Here is a 25000-nt window from a genome sequence, read left to right as displayed (position 1 = left end):
AGCAGCTGTCTTATAAGAAAAAGTGACATGTGCTTGCTCAGCGGAAAATCGTGCTCGCTCAGCGGAAAATCGCATGTGCTCGCAGCAAGTTATAAATACAGTTGATCAGAGTCAAGGTTTCGCTGCTTACAGGTGAGTTTTGGCACTTTTCGCTGATCTGTTATGATTACTTCTATTCGAGGAAGCATTCATCAAGGTCATGAAGCTTTCAGTGAGCATTCTGGAGGCCGACAGTGTGCATTTATGTCACTTGCAGCTTTACTTTTCAATCGATCGAATGCAGTCGATTCATGTTAGACGAAATAGCCTATTACACGTTGCGTTACACAATGTGACTGTCACTAATTGTTCTTACGATCAGTTCATGAACTCGTTATTGCCGTTATACATGTAGTAACTGTTGTTACACCATAGTGACTCTGAAATATTTAGTTTATTTCCACGTTGCGCTAGATAGACAAAAGAAAGTGTCACTAATCGTTCTAAGAATCAGTTAAAAAGTCCTTATTATTACATGTTGCGTTAGACAGTGTTATTCGTTACACCTTCCGTTTTCGTTAACCAATATATTTCTTTCCACTTTTAGCAATTACTACAAGCATAATCGGAATGATTTCCGTACAGGGTCCCTACTTCATTATGCATGCAGAATAAATTAATTATTCATTCGCGCTATTGTTTTGTAGAACAATACGTATACCCAAGAGAACCGAATATATACATGGGTAATTTGTACTTACGGGATGAATAAAAACGGATCTCATTTTTCTCTCCCTCCCTCTCTCTCTCTTCTTTCCCTTCATCGCCCACACCGTTACTCGTTTTGTCCCAGCTTTCCCCTTTCTATCCCTTCGTCTTGTTCTTATTTCCAGATCCCGCTCGGCTTTTTCTGCCATTTTATCCCGTGATATGTCACTCGCAGCTTGCCTTGAACTCCGACCCACTGTAAACCTCTGGATTACTTGTCCTTGTTCTTCACCACTGAGCTAACGTGTCAAGTTGCTAATTCACACCTTGAAAATGATATTTATTTTGAATTTTGGCTGACTATTTACATAACAATGATACGTAATTATATACACGTGCCGCGCCGAGCACCTACAATCGAACTTACACTTGTAGGTTACCGTTAAGAGATCCCTGTTTTACTACTCTTGAAACAACCCATCCCTTTAATAATGCTAACCGTAACCCTAATTACGACTAAAGGCACTGTTTAGGCTTAAGGTTAGTCCCTGTGATAATTTTAGGTTTTCCAGTATTGCTGTGAACTGCGACCTGCTTTTCCTTCATGCCCCGTGCGTGCGGCACACTTATAAGTTCACTGCGTGGAAGTCTGATTGGTGCATCTTTCATGGGAAACTTTCACGCACGAGTTCATTGCAATTAAAATCGTTTCATATTTCCCTTCTTTTGAAGCAAACTTTTGTCTTCGTAATAATCAAGATGGCTATCGAAGTAAAAGGGTCACAGCAATGGGAGATTTGATCATTTGGAAATTGTCCCTGCTTTATAGCCTTTCCAGAGTTGTGCATAGAGTGGTGCAAAGAAAACAATTTACTTTCGTCTTCCGTGTCCAAAACCTGTGTGAAAACGCAGTCAGTTGGCAAAGACAAAGTGCCGCATCGGGAGATGGATCTGTTTCGCGATGCTTAAGAAAAAACTGCAATGGATAGCCTTCAATCCGCCAGAACACATATTTCTGACCGTAAACTTTCCTTGAAAAAATATTAGCCCTAGCTACCTGTGGCCGGAAAGTTTACAACTGCCTACAAGACAAGGGCTAACATCATCTCACCGCAGTTAACCATCGCCTAAACTTCGTCGACCCAGACAAACGAGCCCACAGCAGGGCATTGAAAAGACATGATGGGGAGTGAAACGAAGTATGCCTCGTACGGGAACATTCATGGATCTCTACCAAAGCTATTTACTTGGAAGTATCATTGAGCATATTGCCGATCTCTACAAAGAGCGATAAATCGCAAAATCCCTCTAAATGCACCGTTCGTGATCCCAAATACAGGAAAGGAAGAAAATATACACTTTGCAGTGTCTCGGCGAATTTTTAAGCAGACAGGAAGAACAATTTCACGATGAAAAGAGCAGGTAGCCATTAAATTTCTTATGACAGTACTTTTATTTGGTTTGTTTGTTATGTTTGCGAATCTGAACCCTATTACAACGATTGCTTCAAACTTCACTTCTTGCGCTTATTCTAAAAGTGAAAAATGGGTAAAATTGCAGGAAAAGTGCCGAAATTGCGGGAAAAACTGTTCGATTTTCCGTATTTCATACAGAAGTTCCAGATACTTTTTTTAAGTCCATATGGACTTAGAAAAAAAACCTCTAAAAAGAAAGAACAAAGCGCCACAGTTCCAAAGGACGTCTATTGTTATCGCTATTGTTTTCTTGAAACAAAGGAGTGTATGCATAATGAAGTAGGGACCTGTGCGGAAATCTTGTTGCATAATCCCAACAAAAGCCTTAGCCACACAGATGAACTCAATTGTAACAGATAACCATGTTTGACGAAGGTAGAATGGATATTCGGAGGGCTCTACCGGCGCGGTTTTTGGTTGTTGGCTGACTATTTTAGCCCAAAGACATAACGGACATTTAGTAGGAATAAAAAATAGCGACGAAGAAGCAAAGATCGCGACAAGAGAGTAGATTGATCAGGTCCTCACAAACAAGCCTCCTCCCGAAACGCTCATTATCATATCTTCATATCTTCATATCGGTTGTATCCTTGAAGAGGAAATAGAATGCCGGCTAGTAATAGCTCAGACTGAAAACGCTATCCATCAAAAGTCTTCATGAACAAAGAGTCCCGAAATCCCAAGATATTTTGATCGTAATTCATTTCGTTGCTTAATTGCTGAAACGTCCGATAAAAAGCTCATTTTTTTAAAATTTTCTGACCTAATCTTGCAGTTTTTTTGTTTGTTATGATATGCGTTTTCTAAATTATCATTGGTTTACGCAACTAGACACGCATTTCTTTCAGTTATGCCCTCATTAAAACATACGTGACACTGGACACGAGACAGGAGACTGTGATATAAAATCGATTCAAAAGCTTTTTTTGTGTTCTTTTGAGCATTAAGTGTTTACTGGGGCGGCGGCTGACCATAGAAATGTGCGGTAATGATAAATGCTGTACAACAGCCGTGATGTCTGTACTGAAATATTGCTTGAGTTCTTTCTTCTTACGTTTATGGACACAGCCGAAGGCGAGATCCATAATCTTAAGAGAGAAGGTGACCAAAACATTCACAATACGGACTGAAGGAGCTTGCTCAATTATGTATTTATAGTAATGGCAGTACGTGGCATCGTTTTTCAGGGTTTTATTCATGACAGTTAAATTGAAATAGTTCGACAGATATAAAATAAAAACGGGTTTCTGTTTAAGTAGGGTTATAAAGAACAAATTGCCTCAACTAATTCGTGAGCGATCCATCTTAATGCAAAATTTACATCAACCTAGTTCCAGGGGCTTTAACCCTTTGATTACTATCTGGCCAAATACGTCCACCTTTATCCACGGTCCCATCTACCCCTTGTGACGTCATCACTTTTAACGGTCAGGAACAGCTTTGTTCACTAACTTGTGCAGGGAGAAGAGATCTTTCAAACTATACCAGAATGAGCACAATTGAGTCAAGGAAACTGGAGAAACGGCCAAAAAAAACATGTAACACTGACCTGAAAATCTCCATGAAAAGCTTGCTCCATTACCCACCTACCTTTCTGAGCACCTAATTCTAAGATGATGAAAGGTTTCTCAGAAACTCTTCCCACCAAAATAAAGCCTACCAAATGCCCAGCAAGTTAAAAAAAAAAATGAGGCAAAGAAAGCGAAAAGAGAGGGAAGGAGAGAAAGCGAAAAGTGAAAGTCGAAAGTGTTGTGCTACTTCGTGTGCTATGTCGAAATTTTGTTTTCTGCGCATGCCCGAACTTTGCAAGCGCTTATTTTGCACCTGGTTGAAAAGGCCGCGGAGTGTACAACCTGGGAACGGGCTTGTAGGGAGATTTAGCTCTTAAACAGCACGACAGTGACCAAAAAACCCCTCAACTAGCTTCAAAACGTGTTTTTCGGCCAAATCCCTGGTAGCCAAAGGGTTAATCATGGACAAAATATATGATACATTTCGACCACCCTCCCCTCCCCCCTACTTCTACGATGACAAAATAGCGAGCTTTTGCTCTCCGCGTGCCTTCATCCTTGCTTTGGGGAGGGAGGGGGGTCCTTTTTATGTTGTCCAAGATTATAGTTCCCAGGCCTTTTCCAAAGTTCAAGAGGAAATCCCCGGCAAAGGGGTTTTCTATTCTAAAGATCTATTTTCTAGTTCTGAGATTAGAAAAGCTCTTCTAACTATGTAATTACTAAAATTTTCCTATGGTTGTCGGTTGTCGATTGTCAGCAAATCATGGTATCATGGTATCGGATCGGCCGTCGGATCGTATCTCAAAACAATTTCTTACAACCGGCGAAAATCGCCCCGCTGGCTACTCTTGAGAATTTGCATGGAGGAAACAATCTTAAAGTTTTATCGCTTTTAATACCTTTTCATCACATTTCCAAGCTAACGACAATGGAAATATGACTGAAAACTCTAAAATGAAGCAGAGACCCGAGCGATATTTATGTCCTTATCATTGACTCAATTATGATCAGCGGTTTATACCTCGTGTAACTATACATGATGTGTATATCATTTAAAAATGTCTTCTTATTGGGGAATCCAAACTCTATGCTTGTTAATGGTTATGGTGTGCAGGTTCATTTCCGCTGTAGTGGGTAGATGATGCTCTGGTCTTAATAAAGTGCTTCGCAGTTATAAGTACTGAATGCTCAGAGCTACAAGCCATTCTCCTCCTACTTCAAATTTTCAGGAGACCCTGCCCGATGCAGCTGAATTGGATCGAGTGGGAAACCTATCCACCCCGAATTACAAAAAAAAAAAAAAAAAAAAAAAAGCAAAAAAAATAATATAAAAATAATAAATGCTTTGTCCAAGGTCAATTGCGAGCCAAATATCGCTACTATCACTGAGAATGCCCGTTATATTCCAGTTCCAGCACAACTTTATCGCTACAGTGCAAACGCTTAACAAGTATAAATATCGACCAGTTATATCTTTGGCCGTTCCATGTACGGTAAATAGACGACGCTTACTAGCAAATCTTTAGAGTTCCACCTTCATTAGACTTGATGATGTCCTCAGGCAGACTTCTTTTAGGAAGCGAGATCGATCAGTTCCCGTCTCTACGCTGAGTCACCACGCACAACAAAACTTCAAACCCAGATCACGCTCGTTTGGTGTGGTATTGCGCACAATGGTCAAATGACTTAGTTGACCTTTCATAGCAACCATCTTTTGAAGAAATGCCCATTTTTAATGGGAATTGTTCAACATTTCAACCGCATTAGCTTAATAGATTTGGTTCATTGGGAACCCTCATGTTATACGTTTTCTTTGAAAATAAATTTTCAAATATCAATATTGGTGATATTTTGACATCACAGAAATGATCAACTGCTCGTGGAAATTGTTATATAACATGACATAACTGACATGAAGGTGCCAAATGAGCTAAAGTATTAAGTAATCCCAATTAAAGTTAATATATAGTTTTAGCTCATTTGGCACCCTCAATGTCAGTTATACCATGTTATATTACCGTGATAATTTGACATCACAGAAAATAAACAAATTGGCGCTTGGTTTTCTAATCAAAGCCGAGTGATTCAGCAGAAAATTTTGGAACTCCCTTCCACTTCACACCACACCACTAATTCCCACTATATGTCCTTTTTTTCAGTGCACTATGAGGCCAGCTTTTCGCGCCAAGATAGTTAAAGGACTCATGATGATGCACTACCTAATCAAGATTTGGCTAATTGTCTCTGCAGGTTTGCGAATTGCATACAACCCTATCTGGCAATTGGGTAACCCCGGACCAGCGTTGTTAATTATTGGAACTGTTGTTCCTTTGCTGATTGTGTACATTGCTTACTTGATGTTACGTCGGCAATCGGTATGTTGAGCCTCGAATACTAAGTTAGAGTGACAATAATGCATTTTGGTTTGGGTCGTGAGCCAACGCTTTCTCGCCAACGGGAAACTGAAGACTGCGTAACACCCAAACATCGTCTGCAAAGGGGACTTCATAAGTGAAATAGTATATTTCGTATCCCATAATACTTATCTTTTTAGGAAAGCATTTTTATCAAAATTAGTCCTTTCATATTTTAGATTGTTTTTAGCCCTTTTGAGTTAATATTTCGGATACCAATTTTTATATTTCAAGCACTTCTTGAGATATTTTTAAACATCTATTGCAACATTTTAAACATCATTGTAATAATTTTTATTGTAACACTTCCTATAAAGCGCGCTTGGACTTCTACGGAGATGGCGCTATATCGATAAGATATCATTATTATTGGAAGTCCATTTAAGTCCAATCTTCCCCCCTCCCCCCACCCCTCCCGTCTCTTTTGTCAATTTTTGAAAACTTTTCTCTGGTTACTATTGGCCCAATTTATACTAGAGACGGATAATCCGTCTGGACGAATTATCCGTCTGGTCGTTTAATCCGTCCAGTATAAACACGGGACGAACTGTAAAGCACAGTATTAGTTCGTCTTATAGTTCGTCCCGTTTGTACTTGACGGATTATGCATCTTTGTTCCGTTGCCATCTTCCGTTCCGTGCCGTTCAGGTACTTCGTTTATGCGAACACATTTTGTATCCTACTGCTAAGAGACCGCTGGCTTTCTGTAACGAGGTGTTCATTCCGGCATCTAAGTTCGTCTGTCAGTGCATTTATACACACAGACGGATTATCCACCTTAGGTCGTCTGCCAATTGCAAGACGAACTAAACAGATAGTTCGTCTTGACGGATAATCCGTCTGTTGCCCGTACTTATACACGGACGGATTATCAGACGAACTAAAAAATTCTTGCCCAAGTTCGTCCAGACGGATTATCCTTCTCTAGTATAAATTGGGCCATTGATACACACGCGTAGAGGGATGAATTAGTTTCTGTTAAGGGCAACAACATCAGGACCCTAACCAGGGCTTGCAGTGACTACCCAGGAGCGCGCGTGAATAAATAGCATGCGCTCTTGATTCCCGTCGAAGGTTGTAAAACCTGCTTTTTGACCCCACATTTATCACAAACCTACCGTACAACTTATGATGAAACTTTAGCAATTAATTTGTGGAAGTAAAAGGAGTCCAGAGCCGAAATTTTGAAAACAATCAGTAAGACGGATTTTGATCTATATATTTTTCAAAGAGGCAAAAAATTCACATTTTTCTGGTTTGCAAAAACATCTGTGGTACAGATTTTTATTTTATCTTGCATGAATATTTAATCAAAGTCAATTTTTCATTCCTGAAGTTTTTGAGGTAGGGTTATACGGACAGATTTTGAGAAATTCGCCATCAAAACTACTAGTGCCCAGTCTTCTCTTCAACACGCGGTCATTCATTTTAGCTATTCATTAGAGTTTGTACTCTTCAAATGTCGCTTTTGATGGTTACTACATACATTAGACAACAGTGGCTAAGTACAAAAAGACGGCTTGGAACATTTTAAAAATATTGTTACAAGTTTGGCTGCTTTACTCCCTCAAAACTATAGTAAGCAATCTTAAATAAAACATAAACACGAAGTTAATAATCTGATACAAAAAAGAAACCAAATTCTCTGTCTGTACTAAAAATAGCTTTTTTTTTCAATATGCAGGTTACAGACTGTAAAACATACTTAAAAATCCATACAAACATCTCTAAAGTTTGGGGCTGCGTTCCCCAAAACCATATATCCTTCTCTTTTATGAGGTGTCAATTTATCGATTGGTTCAAATTTGAAACTCGCCCCAGTTCCCTGCGCAATTCCGGAATGGCTTATATTGGCTATAGACTATTTAACAATTATTCTACAAGGGCGCGCGCTGGATATTTAACATCGAACGAAAAAAATCGCCTGATACGATATTCCGCAAGATTGAGCAGGATAATAGTTTTATTACTCAACACATTGATGAAAAGCACAATTTTCTTCGTTTATTGGAGAAAAAGCTGGAAAAGCTACCATTTTTCTTCGCGACACACAAAATTACGTACATCGCAGGGTATCTGTTGAGTACGCACGACGAACATTGCGCGCGCTATGACCATATTTGGATGTATAGCATGTATATGAACTGATAGCCTGTGTCCGGCGAGGCAATGAAAATACTGGAAATCTGACATCCGTAGTTCAGTTGTTAGTGGGGACTTCAAGCAAGGACAACGTAAGTGACAAGTACGGTCACCGGAAGTGACCCGTCTCGCGTAGGTGAACTGAGTCATTGAGCAGCCTTCTACCGTTACTATTGCAACATTTTGGTCCTGGAGACCAGACATCGAAACCCTACCCCACTGAAAGGATCGACAGGCGGGTGTGAAAATCTTTCTCTAATGAAAACCCTTATAGTTGTTACCTTAGAATTGGAAAGCCCTTTCTAGCCTCCTTAAGTGTAATCCAAAGGTAGTATTATATTGTTATGCAAGGTTTTCGCGGGGTATATCCAGATGGATTATCACACTGGTAGCTTTTATTTCTATTAACACTAGTCTTTGATGACGAGGTACATTTACACAAAGAAAATACAAGTGACAAGTGGTATATTGCACGGCACATAGGGAGAAAGCACAGTGGCAATTGAATGCAATAAACAAGATGAATAATGGAAAGGTTTCAAATATTTATGAATTTAAGGCGGTTTTTCCCAACCCATTCGATAAATTTCTGAGCCAGCATGCATGACACAAAATATTACCAGCCAACCTACGGGAATTATGAAGCGCTAAGGAAGAGGAATCACTTGGGAGTATTGCAGCAAAAGGCTTTGGTTAAATAAAGGAGATTTATTCATTTCTTCCAATTTTTTTTTATCTGTGGTACAATTTACTTTCCAATTCTAACCTGTAATGTCAAAAAACATGCATACAGGTGCACCGACCACGCGTTTCACACGCAGCATGGACGTTTTGTGATCGCAGTTAATAGCTATATCCGGGGCATGTGTCAGCAGATGAAAGAAGATAGCAACAACACGCACCATTCCTTTTTATTTTATTAAAGTAAATAAAGCAAGGCCCTTCTAATCTTGCCACCCTTCAAGAGATAAAGGTAATATCTTCATCATGACGTTGGAAAACTGTTCGGACTGACTCACCTGTGTATATCTTAAACACATAATTTTAATGTACTAATTTGTATGCTCGTGGCTCAAAATGTTTAAACCTAATACATGTATGAGTTTTGCTTTCTTAAGGACGTTCGCGCGAAAATTTTCTTACATTGATTTTTTTCTGCAAATTTTACCATGATTGAAAGATGATGAGTTAGTGATGTCAGAAATGTAAAAAAAAAATGGTGGTCACCGACTTCGTTTTGGAGAGAACATGCTCGGAAGAACACCCTAAATCTGAAAAAATCCGGCTTCTTTAGCGGATAAGGCCACAGTGTCTGTAAGCCTAAAAATATTGCAATTACAATTACAGTGAAATGGTCTCTACCAAACTTTGTTTAAGTAGACCCATCAAGTGAATTTAAATAACTGTTGAAGTTCCTTAAAGAACAAGTTCGCATTTATCGACCATAGTTTCATGCTCCTTGCAGCTGCAAGATGGCAGGATTCCATGTCTCGAGGACAGAAATCTTGAATTTTTTTTAAGTTCCCACATTGATTTTTTGTTCAGTTTTGGACAATGTGGAGGTAATTGTAAATAAAATCTGTTTCTGAAAAGAAAAGTAGGGGTCACCGAAAATCCAAGATCGTTAAATCCAAGCAAAGCTATGGCAATGGCCATCTGCCCTATCATTGTTCATTTTAGTACTTAGCGCGCGCGCTCGATGCATGAAGTGGCATGTGAATTTGTGTGCGCTGTAAGGATGCGCAGTAGCAATGGGCGGGAACGTCCTTAACTTAATCATTAAGAAGATAGAGACTTTTGAATATTCCGAAACGAAAATGAATTGAAACTAATTCAGCTATTCTTATTCTTCTTAAAAGTTCAAAGCATAAAGAAAGTCCCTTTCTATTTCTTATTTTTCGCTATCCGTCTTTCACGCATAGAGTTTTTCTTCCTTCTGAGTACCGATCGTTTTTTTTCAGTTGTTCAATGGAAGGGAATTAAGACTTAATCCAAGATCTCAGTTTATTCCAGAAAGACAAGCATTGCCCCTTAGCTCATTCTGCGGCTCCAGTCCTCGGCACAGTTTCTGTCTAGCTTCACGTCGTCTTGACGATTGATATTAAAAAAATCTAATTTGGCAATTATTAAGAGGAGCAAACGAGCAACGAGGGACAGCGAGAATCTGTTGATGGGTCATTCCGTCCAAACGCTCAATAATTTTCCTGTATACAGAGTACGTAGGGACCTGGAATAAAACGTAGGTTCTTCGGACTCAGGTGCTCAGATTTGGAAGGTTTACGCTGTTGATAAAGTCTGCCGGACGGTACCTTGTTCTTGTCATATTACTTGCCGTGTTTTGGAAACGTCATGTGATCATTACTGTATACTCTTGCCAATCCGTTCATATCTTGTCGATGAAGGCATGACGAAGGAAGAATTCGGGAGCGTTAGCTGAGGTGTGCGTAGACATATCTCCTCCTACTCTACAGTGACCTGTATCATGGAGTTTTACCCGTAGATTGAGCTCGAATGTATGGAAACCAGAAGCGGAGCCGGGGCGAAGCTGAGCCAAGTAGAAAGCTATAATGTCAGGAGATAAACCTTACGGGAAGAAATTAACACATTTATTATTGTAAAATACCAAATATGGTTTACTTGAGAAACTGTTGGGCTGGGTCGATAGGCAAATGAAACACTAAGGTGATGGTCAACTTGGAGCTGATATTCAACTGGAATACGTTATAGGTTGGGTTACGGGGGTTGAAAGAATATTTGAATTTCGCCTTGTTTACCTACTAGGTAAAGGACTACTTTGAAATATTCAGAAGCTAGGAGTTATGGCGTTTCATTTTTTTCTCATGGAATCAATCTATGTTATGAAAATGTTACACCCCAGTCTTCCTACATTATTCTCTGTCTGTCCGTTCTCCATGGAGTCATTGAGAATAAGCTCCAATCCCAGTAAGAGACGATCACTTTGCAGTTAACCCGGCGTAACAAGTTCTCGTAACGAAGAATGTACCTGTTGAAAAAAAAAAAATAAAAATAATTAAATAGATTCAGTTTGTGGCCGAATGATAAAGGGCTGTATTTTCTAATCACGAGGTTTAAGTTACAAGCCCTCCACTCTGGCCTAGACGGGTCCTAATTTCAACTTCATGGCCGCGTCTTGTAACTAGCCAAGTGTTCTGTCTCCTATTAATTAGGACTTTTTACCATGTTATGTTTATTTGCAGCATTTTTTAAATTTGAAACTAACTTATTTTTCCTAAGTTTAAGAACAGACGAACTAAAAACTGGAAAGGCCTTTTTAATTCAAAATTCATCATTTTAGAGTGTGAAGTAACTGGAAAGAAATAAACACAAGTGTTAAATACTTGCCACTCTGCAATGAGATGTACTTATCAATCACGATAGCTCTTTCTGTTGTATACGCAGGGAAACATTTTCCAAATTGAGACTCCTTTAAGGCCCGACACAAGGATTCCTCGAATTCTGCCTCGACGACGCTATGACAGTCACAGACAGTGTATAGAAACATCACGACTACATACATGAGGACGGGAAGTCCCAGAATCTTGGACCGGAAAATCCAAAATCCTGTCTCTAAAGCCCTTCGTTTCTCGTGCCAAGGCCCCGCCGGCTAAGAGAAACGAAAAGGGCGATGGGGACGGGAATGGAGGAACGTTTTGAAAGTTCTCAAAAGTACGGCTCTTGAATTTGAGAACTACCAAAACATCACCAGTGGCCATAAATCACAAAATGCGCGAGCAAGTATAATTATACGTTATTTATTATATACTCAACAAAATGATACAATTGCTGTTTCCATAGCACTCTATAATGTCCATTGCACTCTGTAATTTAACCTATCTATGCATTCATCACTGTCCAATCAGAAACGCAATTAATTTGCAGTCAGTGTAAAACGAAGACTGCAGACCAGGGGTAAAATGCAAACTGCGGGTAAAATAAACTATTGATAATGAAAAACGAGTCATAAGGATAAAACAAAGAGTGTCCAGTCGCACCGGTTTGTACTTTCACACTGAAACCCCAACACAGCTCCCATCGCTTTGGTTGCACCGCATATTATAAATCCGGATTTTCATCGAACTCTGTAAGAATTGAAGCTGTTTGAATCCTTGTTGTTGTTGGAAAAATATGGTTTCGTTAATTGAGTTGCTTTTAGACAAAGAAATCATCACCGAACAATTTATTTTGACACCCGTGGCTACAATACCAATTAACAAAGACAGAGATAACGTAGATTTTGCAACAATTTAACGTTTCAGTCGGTTTAAGCCAGTATCACTGAGATTTAAAAAATTCTTATTAGGATCCTTTCATTCGCATGTTTATCCTTTATTTAACAAGTTCGTTTGTTTTGCATCTGGAAGATGTACTGGGTTGCCAAACCCAGTCGGAATCAGGGTTTCATTTCGTGTTTTTGTTTTTATTTTTAGTTTCTTTTTTTATTTCTTTCCGTGTCGGTAAAAGTCTTGCCTGTCACTCCCCTGCTAAGCGGTGTCTTTGTGCATAGAGTCTTCTCTGCATATTTTGTCAGGTTTGAGGGGGCTGGGGTAATGCGTAGATTTCTCTGGTGCACACAGGAGGACATTTAATTAACCTGCAATGGCATCGAAAGTCATTGTAACGCGCGTGGCGTTTTAGTGCATCTTTATACAAAATATACTCATATGGAGCTCAAGAATGGAACGGCAAGACAGGCGGTGAAACATAAAGATCTGGAATCTTAAAAGCGACGAGTAGTGGACTTCGACAGCAATCTTTCGCCCGTCGAGCCGAAATCAAAGTGAGCTGTACTTCTAATATTTCGCCAAGGTGGTTTTATGTGATCTTATGTACAACATTGAAACCAAATGGAAATTTCTCTGGTAACTTATGGGTTCAACAAAGAGTCTGTTGTCTGTCTCAGTGTGTTTACTGAAGTCGCATCTATGTTGTCTGGCAAGCAATATTTATTTTGTACTCAGCTCTGCAAAGGTTCAAAAAAAGAAAAAAAATGAAAATTTGACAGTGAAAAATTATTTGAATGAAAGCTTGTTGTCCGCATTGTGCTTTATTATCTTTCGAAAAGGGTTTGATGTGAACTGTCAGAAATTTATTTAATTGCATATGCTCTGTGACACCGATTGTGCGCACGCAATTGAAATAGGAAGCGTTTTTTGCCTCTAATAGTTTCAATAATTGTTTCGCTGGAAAAGATTTTTGTGAGATTTCCATGTTTTGTGAAATTTTGCCATGTTGCGTAATTTTGGAGCATAACAAATTTTCATACGTGTGTTGAAATATGATAAGGGAGAATTTTTGTTGTAATGAACTGTAAGCAGCGCATAAGTCATGAAAATAAAAAGGTCTGTTGGAAGCGTGCTTGAGTTTCAACAAAATGAGCGCCAAAATCGGCAAAAAATTGTGACGCTGATGAATAATAAATAAAGTAGCTGCTATTCCGAAAACGATGGAATTACTTGGTGATAAATAACCTCGTCTTGGAGAGTAAATTTTTGACTTAGCAGAAACAATGGTCAACCTCAAGCGTTGGGTGATTGTGATCTTTGTGTTAAATTCGCACATTTATTGTCAAACTTTGTAACACTTGAAAAAAAAAAGAAAACTAACAAAAACAAAAACCCGGTATCTTGCCATCATTTGACACAGATGCTTCACTGTTTCGCGAGTAAACATACCGCGGTAACTTGATCACGGCGGGAATCCCGAACCATCGAGTTTGGATTCGAGTTCGAGTTCGAGGGAGTTCGAGTTGGCCTTCGAGTTGGCCTTCGAGTTGGACTTCGAGTTGGACTTCGAGTTGCGCTTCGAGTTGGAGTTCGAGTTAAAGTTGACTATAAAAATAAACTCCCCTCCTCCCAAAAAGAAATAGAGGGGTAGGGTAGGGTATGTCCCGCAAAACCAGAGCCCGCTGAGATACTTACATTTTTCGAAGGACCGCTTGTGCTTATGGGAGAGCACAAACCAACGATAGTATGACATGGAATATTTTTCCTTGAAATGTAAATGCTAACCATGATCCATGATGCTAACCAACGATCTCTCACGAAGAGAAAGGATTTGAATCAAAGCAGTGTCCATTTCTGTTAAGAAAGTGCAAGTGGCACATAAAGATACCTTGCAACTCAACTTTGGCCTAGCATTGTAAGGAAATATTTTGAGGCTTAGGTGCTCGAGGTCTTCAGTACGGTCCTAGGCCCCGTAATCAATACGGAACGACCAAAGCCTGCAAATAACGGGAATCCCGAACCATCGAGTTTGCATTCGAGTTCGAGTTCGAGTTACAGTTCCAGTTAGACTTCGAGTTGGACTTCGAGTTGAAGATCGAGTTAGATATGTCATAAAAATATAAAAATAACAAAAAAAAAATCGAGGAAGAGGGAATTATATACTAATTACAAAAAACGATCTCTGTTAAAGGAAGTCGAGTGGCGTTACGCGTGATGCGTGATGCGTGACTGTGACGCTGTCCAAGTGGTCGTCTTGTGTTACACGTGTTTTCAAGGCATAAGCGGGTTTGATACGAGGTCCCCACGTGGTATGATACGAGGTCTCGTCATCAGCCTGGTTGGTCTTGTTGCTGGCCATCGTGGAATTGGCAATGGAACGGTAGGTTTAATTTAGTTTATGAAGACTTTATTTTCGAATGCAAATTAACGCTGAAACATGCCCGTTTTCAGCGAGGAAACAACAGCAACAATAGAGATAACTTCGTCGCCAGAGGAGGCGTGTGGCGATACAACGTAAGTCTTCTTTTCATCATGGATCAAAAGGGTAATTTAGAAGAGACTGAAGGAAGTGGCTTAATTGCTTATGCGTAAGTCCGAGTTGCACAGCACAGACCTGCAGCTTGACGGGTAGGCAAAACGGTCTGAAATTACAGTGAGCAACCGGAACGCTCGGATGGACGGGGATGCTCGTCGTCTCGCTTAGGGGTGTAAATTTTGGATTTTGGTCTCGCTTAGGGTGTTCTGGGCAAAGCGCGAATATTTTAAGGTCTCGTTTCAGGATCCGCAAATAAACACAGCATTCAACAAAACAGAAATTCAAATTTTCTTTTTAACTTGTTTTTAGGGGTCAAAATCTGCTTAAGCCACGCCCAGATTGGTCTCCTTCAGGGTTCACAAAAAGCTTGAGCCACGCCCAGATGGTCTCCTTCAGGGTTCACAAAAAGCTTGAGCCACGCCCAGATGGTCTCCTTCAGGGTTCACAAAAAGCTTGAGCCACGCCCAGATGGTCTCCTTCAGGGTTCACAAAAAGCTTGAGCCACGCCCAGATTGGTCTCCTTCAGGGTTCACAAAAAGCTTGAGCCACGCCCAGATGGTCTCCTTTAGGGCTTAATTCAAAATTTGCGACGAGCATGCCCGTCTGTTCCATATGGGAGTCCCCCCCCCCCCCCTCTCCGGGCCGGAACGATGATGCTGCTGATATATGTTAAAACAATAGTGATCTAATGGGCTTCATATATAAAATGGGGAATATAAAAGCAAAAAGCGACACAAGGTGGGTTGAATTTTTTGAAGGTATATCGATATTTCGGCTGGCCAAACCAGGCTTCTTCAGGTACAATAAGCATATTTCAAGCATATTTTCGTAATATGTTCCGGAAACACAGTGAAACACAGTGTGGATAAGCTTATATTAAAAACTAATCACATAGAATAGAACGGAACAGTCTGATTCTTCGTGGATGTTCAGACCATCGGGATCAATTGTTCTGCCCTTTTGGATTTCAAAATAAAACTTCTGTGGCCTTACGGATACAGTCTCGGATGGAAGAGAATTTTTCGATGGGTATTAATTGCATGTCGTTGGCAGTGTGTTGTTAGGATATGACAGGAAATGTTCTGCGGCTGTGGTAGGTTTAGATTTTGAGATAATGCCATGCTAGTGTATCAGTGTGTTATGGCTGTCAGCAACCTCGTAAAGTTAACGGCCAAATTCCGCCTCCACCTTTCGACCTTCTGATAATGACACAAATGAGACGGGAGTACTGTAACAACGGCCAGAAAATGTCAAGGATGGGCAATGCATATTTCCATGCCAATATGCACTGCATGTCACAAAGGCTGCCTTTCTTCCATCCCTCGATGGTGCAGCTTCAACCGGGCTTGTTCCCACAACTTCTACAAGTTCATAGGGAAGCTCTACCTCGTAACCTAGGGTTACATCTGTGAAGGAAATAATGTTATCATATCTCCTAACTTAAATACGTTTTCCCGTTGAAGGAGAACGTGCCACGTGTCAATGTCCCAAACTCGCTAACGTCCTAGGGAATATAGCTATGCATAGCCCATTGCAGAAACGTTAGAGGACCGGGAAAGAGTATGGTTATTTTTCGTTTGTTTGTAAAACTAAAATATTCAAATAAAAAGCAATTAAATTTGAGAGTCTTTACCAAGAATAAAAGAGGGGGAAAATGGCAAAATATCCCCCCAAAAAGAGAGTTTGTATGGAGAGAGTAAACAGGCCGCACAATTATAAGCCTTTGTATGGAATTTTGCAACTTTTGCACGGCTACTATTTAGACAATTTTCCGCTGAAAACTTTTAGACTTGGTTGGGTAGCTTTTCATTCAGTAATGTTTCAGTTGAAATGTTAATCAATATAAGAAATTCGCCCCAGTGCTCACACGTTTCTGCAATGGGCTACGCATAGTTGAATTCCCAATACAAGCTGTAGAAATGAAACTTTGCCAAATGGTATACAGAAATATAAATCACCTAGAACTTAGCGGTTTTTGAAAACCAAAGGTCCGTGCGTTCGCGCATGCGCAATTCAATTCAAAAGATCCATTTGCGCGATAGATGTACGCGTGTATTATAAGCTTTTGCGTTTATTCTGCATACACTGAACGCAAGAAATTTCCTTACATTGGAGTCAATTTCTTGTGAGTCTCAGAAGAGAGTTCAAATATAAGTCCGGTAGTTTTTTTCTATAGTTTTCTATTGTTTCGTTGTGTTTGGCAAGTTTAAAGAAGTGCTTGAAAGGAAAATCTTTGGGCATCTGCCGCGTGCTAGTAGGCTATACACGTAACACAGCGCGCGGTCATGCGTCATTGTTCACCCCCTTAGCAAAGGTCTAGAAATCCCTTAATGGGCCCTTAAAGATGGCTTAAGTTAATGTGTACCTTGTGTTGTTGCAGTTTTGGTTAACAAGTTAATTCAACTTAATTCAAGTCTATTCATGTATTTTATCAATTCATTAGAAGTACAATGAAAGTACAATGTGCACATTGTTTGATGACTTCTCCAGTGGTTTAATAAGTCATGATATTACCACACTGTGGTCGTGCACAGAGAATTCTCTACACATGTATTAAATATGTTTTTATGTAGACATATTTTGTTTCTGTTGGCTCGTTCTGTTGTAATATTTAATTCCGGATCAATTGTTTAATTTGAATTGAAATTTGCAAATGGTATCAATTTACTTACCACTCGTTGATATTGACTCAGTTGCTATATTTTTCGTTTACATTTGATGACAGTACTCGAGACCGCAAGATTAAGCGATTCAATGACTTTGAGAACATTAACAATGTTAATAGTTACAATTAATTTTTAAGCTTTTAGTTTAAGTAGAAGGCAGGTTGTTTGTCACACTGTACCTATATTTTGGTAAATATATATTTCTTAAAACTTTTTCTTTAACTTTAGTAAACTTAAGAAAAAACAAAAGAAAAATTGACTGCTGCCGGGCTGCAAAGCCAGAAAAGCTTATTTGGTTTGTTTGGTCTTTGCCTATCTTCCCCTTCACCTCTTGTCAATTTATTTCAAATCGAAGTCTAACTCGATCTTCAACTCGAAATCCAACTCGAAATCCAACACGAAATCCAACTCGAAATCCAACTCGAAGTCTAACTCGATCTTCAACTCGAACTCGAACTCGAGTCCAAACTCGATGGATTATTTCTCTCGCAAATAACGTGTTCATTTTTTTTTTCTCTACAGTATTATTTTGAAAGCAATTTTTGTTTAAATCTTAACAGGCCCTTTACAGCTAGACCATCACGTGACTTACTTTTCATAAAATTGTGGGCTATTCTCGGTTTTCACATAACGTCACGACCGCCATGTTGGTGCCCTAAACAAAGAAAAGGCGGCCATGTTGGTGCGCCGACCAAATCCTCCGGGAATTTAACACTATTATTATGCAAACGCTTCCATTTGTTTTCGTTGAAAAATATGGCTGTTGATCACGTGAGTGAAAACCAGCAATAAATTAAAGAAAGCCAGAAATGGAAAAAGCATGTCAAAAATATCAAAATGGCCAAGTTTGAGGCCCCTGCATTAAAGAATGACTTTTATGACGGTTTGAATTTTAAAAAAAGTCAGAAGATTTGTATTGAAAAAGTTGTTGAAGAGAAAGACCTTGCTCTCCAGCAACATTTTCCATAGAAATCCTCTCAATTCTCCGAAAATTCAAATTGTACTATAAACTCACTCTTTAATACCAGGGGACTCAAAGTTGCCCATTTTGCCTTTTTCGATATCCTCTTTCCACGTCTGGTATTCTTCAAGTTATAGCCCAGCAAAGAGCCAATGCAAATGTGGAGTACGTGGGCGTTTGACATTTTGTTCCAAAATTGAGCGATCGGAATCCTTACTTGTTTGAATCTGTGTTACATGTTTATATTTTACTTTGTTTTGCGGTGCAACAAAAAGCTTGAAACGTTGGGAAAGTTGGAAATTTCGGAGCGGTCCGTACTCGGGGTCCGGAAGGGGAAATCTATACCGCAGGAGCGGCGAGATTCATGAATGCTGAGAAGCTGGAGAAAAAAAGAAGACAGTTACCTGTTTTCCAATTTTGATGTAAAAGGGCCTTTCAAAACCTTTCCCAGATCTCGCCCAAAAAAATAATCAACATGAAAGTTACGGTTAAAAAGTGAGGGTCACTTCTCCTATAGTTTCCTCGGTTATAAGTAGAAAAAACCGGCAACTATTGTCTACGTAGCAGATTAGATTACAGTTTAGATTACAGTGACAGATCAGTTTGTAGAGAAATAAACAATTTGTTCTTTTGAAAGTTGATGTTTTGTCCAAAACAAATGTTTTAGAAATTGACTGTGAGAAGACAGCTCGTTTTAAATGTCAATCGTAGTTCACTTTCGTTGCGTTTCTACTTTGCAAGTGCCTATGATTGTCTTGTAGAGCGAAATGAAATGTAGAGAGGTAATTAAAATTATTTTTAATTCTGAATAATATGAAATCGTCTATTAGTAAATATATGGGCCACGACCCCAAATATGGACAATTTGTTATTATTCATTAGCAGTGACAAAAGGTACCACACATTTTTGAAAACCTATATCCCTGCTCTATATTTTAATGTGTGAGCAATTTTATTACTTAAACCACATGAAAAAAAAAAAAATTAAAAATCCCAATATTGCCCCGAATTCCTGTTCTTCGCCCAGCTTATACATCTCTTTGCTTATTAACGTTAATAATAAATAATAATTATGCATTATTATCAATTATATACTTGTGTTTTAATTATTAACTCGAAGCGCAACTCGAAGTCCAACTCAAAGCGCAACTCGAAGTCCAACTCGAAGTCCAACTCGAAGTCCAACTCGAACTCGAACTCGAACTCGAATCCAAACTCGATGATACCTAACTCCCGATCACGGCGCCCGCTGAATTCGATGTGGGTGACCCGAAAACACTGACCCCCGGTTCATGGATCCCTCTACGGACTCGGTCCACGTACTGCCTCACGGACCGGTCCACGGACTACCCTTACGGACCCCCTATAGGGACCACCCTAAAACAACATAGAAATGAAAATAAATAAAAACTAAAGATTTAACTACCAGTTGTCTGGATAGACCACTCGTGTCACTCGTGTCGGCGAAATTCAACTGACTAAGGCTCAGGCTCGGGTACAAAGTCTATTAATCACACACTGTCCCTTCCTTCGCTGTGGACCGGAATCCTTCCAAAAAGATTGATAATAAGTAAGTTCTATTTGTATTTTCTTTCTTTCCCTCCTCCATTTTGTTTGGATCATTCTCACGCGGGTTTGTGAACTCGCCCCAGGCTTCGCGATCTTTCTGTCCTGAACAAAATGGCGGAAAAACTTAGTTTCGAAGCACTCCGGTCAACAGCGAAGGAAAAGGCAACACCTGAGCCTTAGTCTGATTTGCGGAGCGTAACGGCTGATATTTCACCGGCAAGAGTGGTCTATCCAGACAACTGGTATAAACAAATGTTAAGTTGTTATTTATTTTTAATTCTGTGTTTTTTGGGGTGGTCCGTAGAGGGGGTCCGTAGAGATAGTCCGTGGACCAGTCCGTAAGGCAGTCCGTGGACCCGGTCCGTAGGGGGGTCCATGGACCGGGGGTCAGTGTTTTTCGGGTCACCCATTCGATGTCACTTTCGCTTTTGCGATTTATTTTTGCAGACAAAATCGAACGTAGCAAAACTCTCCGACAATGTTTGTCGCTGATCGTAACTTTTTATATTCGCGGTTCAAAATTAATGTTGTTTTCATGTTGTAAATTTTATTGCTGATGGCAAAATATTTTATTCTCTATCGAGCTTCCTTCTGCTCTTCCTAAAAACTGTGTATCAATATTTATTTACTTTGGCATCAATATTTGTTTTGCATAAAGCAAGCTAACAAAATCTGTACTTTGCTTAGTTCGCATTTGTTAGCTTTAAAATAGAATTTTCGGTCCAATGCTTCTGTAAAACGAAGGGGTATATTTTTAGGTCACCCATCCAGATACTAACCCCGCTGGAGAGGGAATAACTTCAGTGAACTTTTGTACTACAAAGCTGTCAGATACTCAGAGTACACGCTTAAATTTGTGGTGAAAAGAAGTTGTGAGGGAACTTGAAGATGATCAACATGTCAGCCCAGAAGCCAATATTTCTCGATTCCCTTATATTTTCTTCAATCTTTCTGGGTTCAGTACTTTGCTAGTAACCACATGTCTTCTCAGGGGGCTATTTACCCAAGATTTCTGCCATGGCACTACAACGATATAGATAGATAGATAGATAGATAGATAGATAGATAGATAGATAGATAGATAGATAGATAGATAGATAGATACTTTATTAAAATACATTGCAGCTCATCGCGTATTCTACATTCTATAATAAAAATTTACAAGAATTGTAATATAGTAATAATGATAAAATCTAGTAATGCTAGTATCTAAAACCTATTCGCCAGAGAGCACGAGGCCATAATAAGACTGTTTTTGGCTCTGTTGGTCTTACACCTCGGTTCGTTCAAAGTGCATGTGTGCCTTAATTAACTTCTATTTACATTCGTGCAGGGGCGGCAAAAGTTTCTTACGTTTCGAGCCGCTGTCATTACAAATACTCTCAAAAGTGCGCCTACAAATATCATTATGATGCTTCGCTACGGTTGGAAGATTCACTATATTCACTATACAATACCAAAACAATATCGTGCACTGTTAGAGCTACATATTACGCAAAGACAACTTGAATCTCCTGGAAGACAACAGGCAGCTCAGTTGACAATATGGAATAAATCGCTGTGTAACGTCACTACCACACGTAGGCAATGCGTGTCTGTTTTTTCTAAAGATGACATGAATTCCTTCTTTCTGACAAATGATTAATTAATAGGCCGGTAGCCAAGTTTTTAAACTCAGAAAAGGATCTGTTTCGTCGTATGAACGTGTGAGCCAAAGGGCCTCTGCTGGTATGACTTCTGGGGTGACCCCTCAAATGGTCTTAATAATGACCCCCGACTTGCAAAAAATTGCCTGGAACGCTGCACGTACCACAGGCAACCCAGTGTCTACTTTCAATTACAACCTCTCCCTAGGGGTTATCACGCAAAGCGTAACCAATGAAATCCCTGTGTCCTAATTGCTCGGCATACATAAAATTCTTAGAGCATTTCGTTGCACCGAAAAAAAAAACCGGGATTATTATACATTCAACTTTCTAACTCTTTTGTGACTGGCCGAAAGCCTACAGTGAATTTTCGAAATCAGCGCCTGTGACGTCATACCGGAAGATTATACAGTTTTCATGTCAAGGTCACTCAAGGTCACGGATTATCATGTCATGTATGACCGCAGTGCATGATTTCTAAGGGTAATCATGTCAAGTTCGTGCGCTTTGTGTTGCTTGCCGTCAGTGAAGAAGCAAAAATGACTTCTAGTTTTGCTTCGTTGACCGAGCAAGACATCGAAAAAATAGTTGAAGACAAGGACTCACAAAACACAAAAAGGTCGACGAAGGTGGCAAAGGAGCTGTTTGCTGATTACCTGAAAGAGAAAAAACTTAGAGAACCCGAGGAAAAGGGCCACTGATTTGTATATGTTTACACGTAGATAAATAAATTACCAGTTCCACTCACTGTCGTGACCATTATTTTTCGTTAAATGTATAATAAAACAATTATTAGCTTCGGTTTTTGTGATATCCAGAATAATCAATCTCTCGGTAAGGGTTATCATCCTCAGCCTTCGGCTTCGGGTGATAACCCTCACCTCGACCTTGATTATTCTTGATATCACAAAAGCTTCATCCAATAATTGTTTATTAGTACTTGGATACCTGTCGGGTATTCCAAGTAATATTGTTGGTTTTTCGATCGATATCGCTCAATGTACCGGTGTGAGAAATAACTTTGAACATTTCAATGCATCTGGAAGCGCAAATACAAAGCACAAATGATTTCAACGATCGCATTTTCCATGTACTCGTAATAGCAGTTCCCAAAAGGTGCAGCGACCTGCAGTCATGATAATGTGAGATGTTGACAGATGTAAAACAGGGTTGTCTTTCAAACACTCTTTATTTGATCCTTGTGACTCGTTTATTATTAGATTAATATTTATTTTACCATCAGTCTGCATTTTACCCCTGGCCCCAGTTGTTCAAACTGGATTTTTCACTATCCACTGCGGATAACCCTATTGGTTTTGCTAGTGTTTATCCGCTGGATAGCGCTATCCAACGTTTGAACAACTGGCTCCTGGTCTGTAGTCTGCATTCTGCATTTTATCGTCAGTCTGCATTTTACCCCCGGTCTGCAGTCTGCAGTCTGATAAACTGATCTCTTTGAAATGCTCAATTTTACTGTTACGTCGGTCAGTACATAATCACGAAAATATTACCTTCAATTCTCCTCCAAAAGCAATAACAATCTGCTCCGCCAACAGAATAATAGTTGTCTGCATTGCACAGTTAAGAATCCAGTATTGCTGAGAACATTACCAATGTAAGTAATTCAACTTACCATACAGCTGTACTTGGTTCCCTTCAGAAGGAATCCTTATTACTAGTTTATGTATTTTGTTTTCTGCACCCTTATTCAAGTGATCTTTCACTTACACTCTTAATAACCCCCTAAAAAGTGCCCAATAACAAGGTTTCTGTGAAAACAAAATTATTGTAAATGAAGTCTACATTTTAGAAGGCGTCCGAAAACTCGCCATACAATAACTTACAGTGATTTCAAGGATGTAGAAGCCCTATGGTTGCATACTCTGCTGTTTAATTAACATAACTGACACTGCTACTTGATTTTGAAAGTGAAACTGAAAACTGACTTAAGAATTCGTTATGAAACATTTAATCTGTAGTTTAATATTGGTAATACATGTATCAACTGTTTTTATTCTTCCTTTAACTATCTTAGAATTCACGTTCTCTGTTAATAGATTTCACAATTTCTTTTTGTAATGCCACGCCGCCGGAGGGGGTCGTTAGTGAAGAACATGCCGGCTCCCTGCTCAAATATTGCAATTATCATATTCCTAGATTAATGCTGAATATAACATTGTGATGCTCATATTAGTTTTGCTAGATAAGTAAGAATGTATGCCAGCAGTGACCATGACTGACAGAAAGCAAAACCACAATAGCACATGACAAAAATAAACGAACTAGCAAATATTCAAACCTTGATCAGACCAAAAATGTCATCCAAGTAATTCCGGATGTGTTGCTTGACAATAGATATCAGTACTCCAAGTTGTTGAAGGACAAACTTAATGAAAGTAAACAATGTAAGAAAAGAAAACACGGTCAGGTAGTTTTCCGGCTTTTTTTTTTTGCACTAAGCATAGAAAATTGTGCTTTGTCATCAATGTTTTGAATAACAAAACAATTATCCTGCTCAGTCTTGTGGAATATCACCTGATTTTAGCCAACTCGGCCTACGGCCTCGTCGGCTAAGTAAGATATTCCGCGCGATTTTACAGGATAATGGTTAAATATTGTCTTTTCAGCGCACTACGAGGCCACCTTTTGGCGTAACGACAATTGAAGGCAGCATCATGCTGTACTATACAGTGAGATTTGGGCTGGTTTTCTGTCGATGGTTGCTCCCATTTTTGCCTCTAAGAAACCCCGTCTGGAACCTGGTCAACCCTGCACAAGCGTGGTTTATTTTTGGAGCAGTCATTGGTACTTTGCTGTTACTATACATTGCTTACCGGACGATACGTCGGTCATTGGTATGTCGAGCCTCGTATACTATTACTACTACTGCTACTATAATACTACTACAGTCAACTCTCTCGTAAGCGACCACCCTTGGTGCAGGCTTACGGGAGGTACTCGCTTATGGAAAAATCAACAAACGGAATTGATTAATGTGTTTACATTAAGGTAAAATTAGGGAAATAGACAACGTTTTCTCTGCCTGAAACTAATTTGTTCTTTTTTTCAAGCAACAAGCAAAAAACTGGCATATTCCACATCGAATAGCACTTGGAAAATAACATTTTGGAACCGTTACTGTAACAATC

The 25000-nt window shown here is 39.4% G+C and overlaps 2 protein-coding genes across 6 annotated transcripts in view; one reads left to right on the top strand and one right to left on the bottom strand.

The window, feature by feature from the left end:
• LOC138026042 (cyclic GMP-AMP synthase-like receptor) overlaps positions 1-25000 on the top strand; it is a 51077-nt gene that overhangs the window by 11477 nt on the left and 14600 nt on the right. The window contains exons 1-3 of one of the 5 annotated variants that reach the window (XM_068873220.1): positions 1-132; positions 5833-6048; positions 24479-24706. The exon at positions 1-132 is cut by the window's left edge and continues 21 nt beyond it. In XM_068873220.1, the coding sequence (XP_068729321.1) occupies positions 5839-6048; positions 24479-24706 (438 nt within the window). In that variant the 5' untranslated portion in view covers positions 1-132; positions 5833-5838. The remainder of the gene's footprint in view (positions 133-5832; positions 6049-24478; positions 24707-25000) is intronic. The other 4 variants (XM_068873223.1, XM_068873222.1, XM_068873221.1 and 1 more) reach the window with 4 other exon arrangements.
• Positions 10613-14832, bottom strand: LOC138027355 (uncharacterized). Its single transcript, XM_068874930.1, has 4 exons — positions 14683-14832; positions 11117-11355; positions 10867-10882; positions 10613-10774 (listed from the first exon to the last, which is right to left on the bottom strand). The coding sequence occupies exons 1-4, from the start codon at positions 14830-14832 to the stop codon at positions 10613-10615; spliced, it is 567 nt and encodes a 188-aa protein (XP_068731031.1).

The sequence above is a fragment of the Montipora capricornis genome, chromosome 12 (assembly GCF_036669925.1).
Source record: "Montipora capricornis isolate CH-2021 chromosome 12, ASM3666992v2, whole genome shotgun sequence".
Taxonomy (NCBI): domain Eukaryota; kingdom Metazoa; phylum Cnidaria; class Anthozoa; order Scleractinia; family Acroporidae; genus Montipora; species Montipora capricornis.
This window is presented reverse-complemented; position numbering and strand designations above follow the sequence as displayed.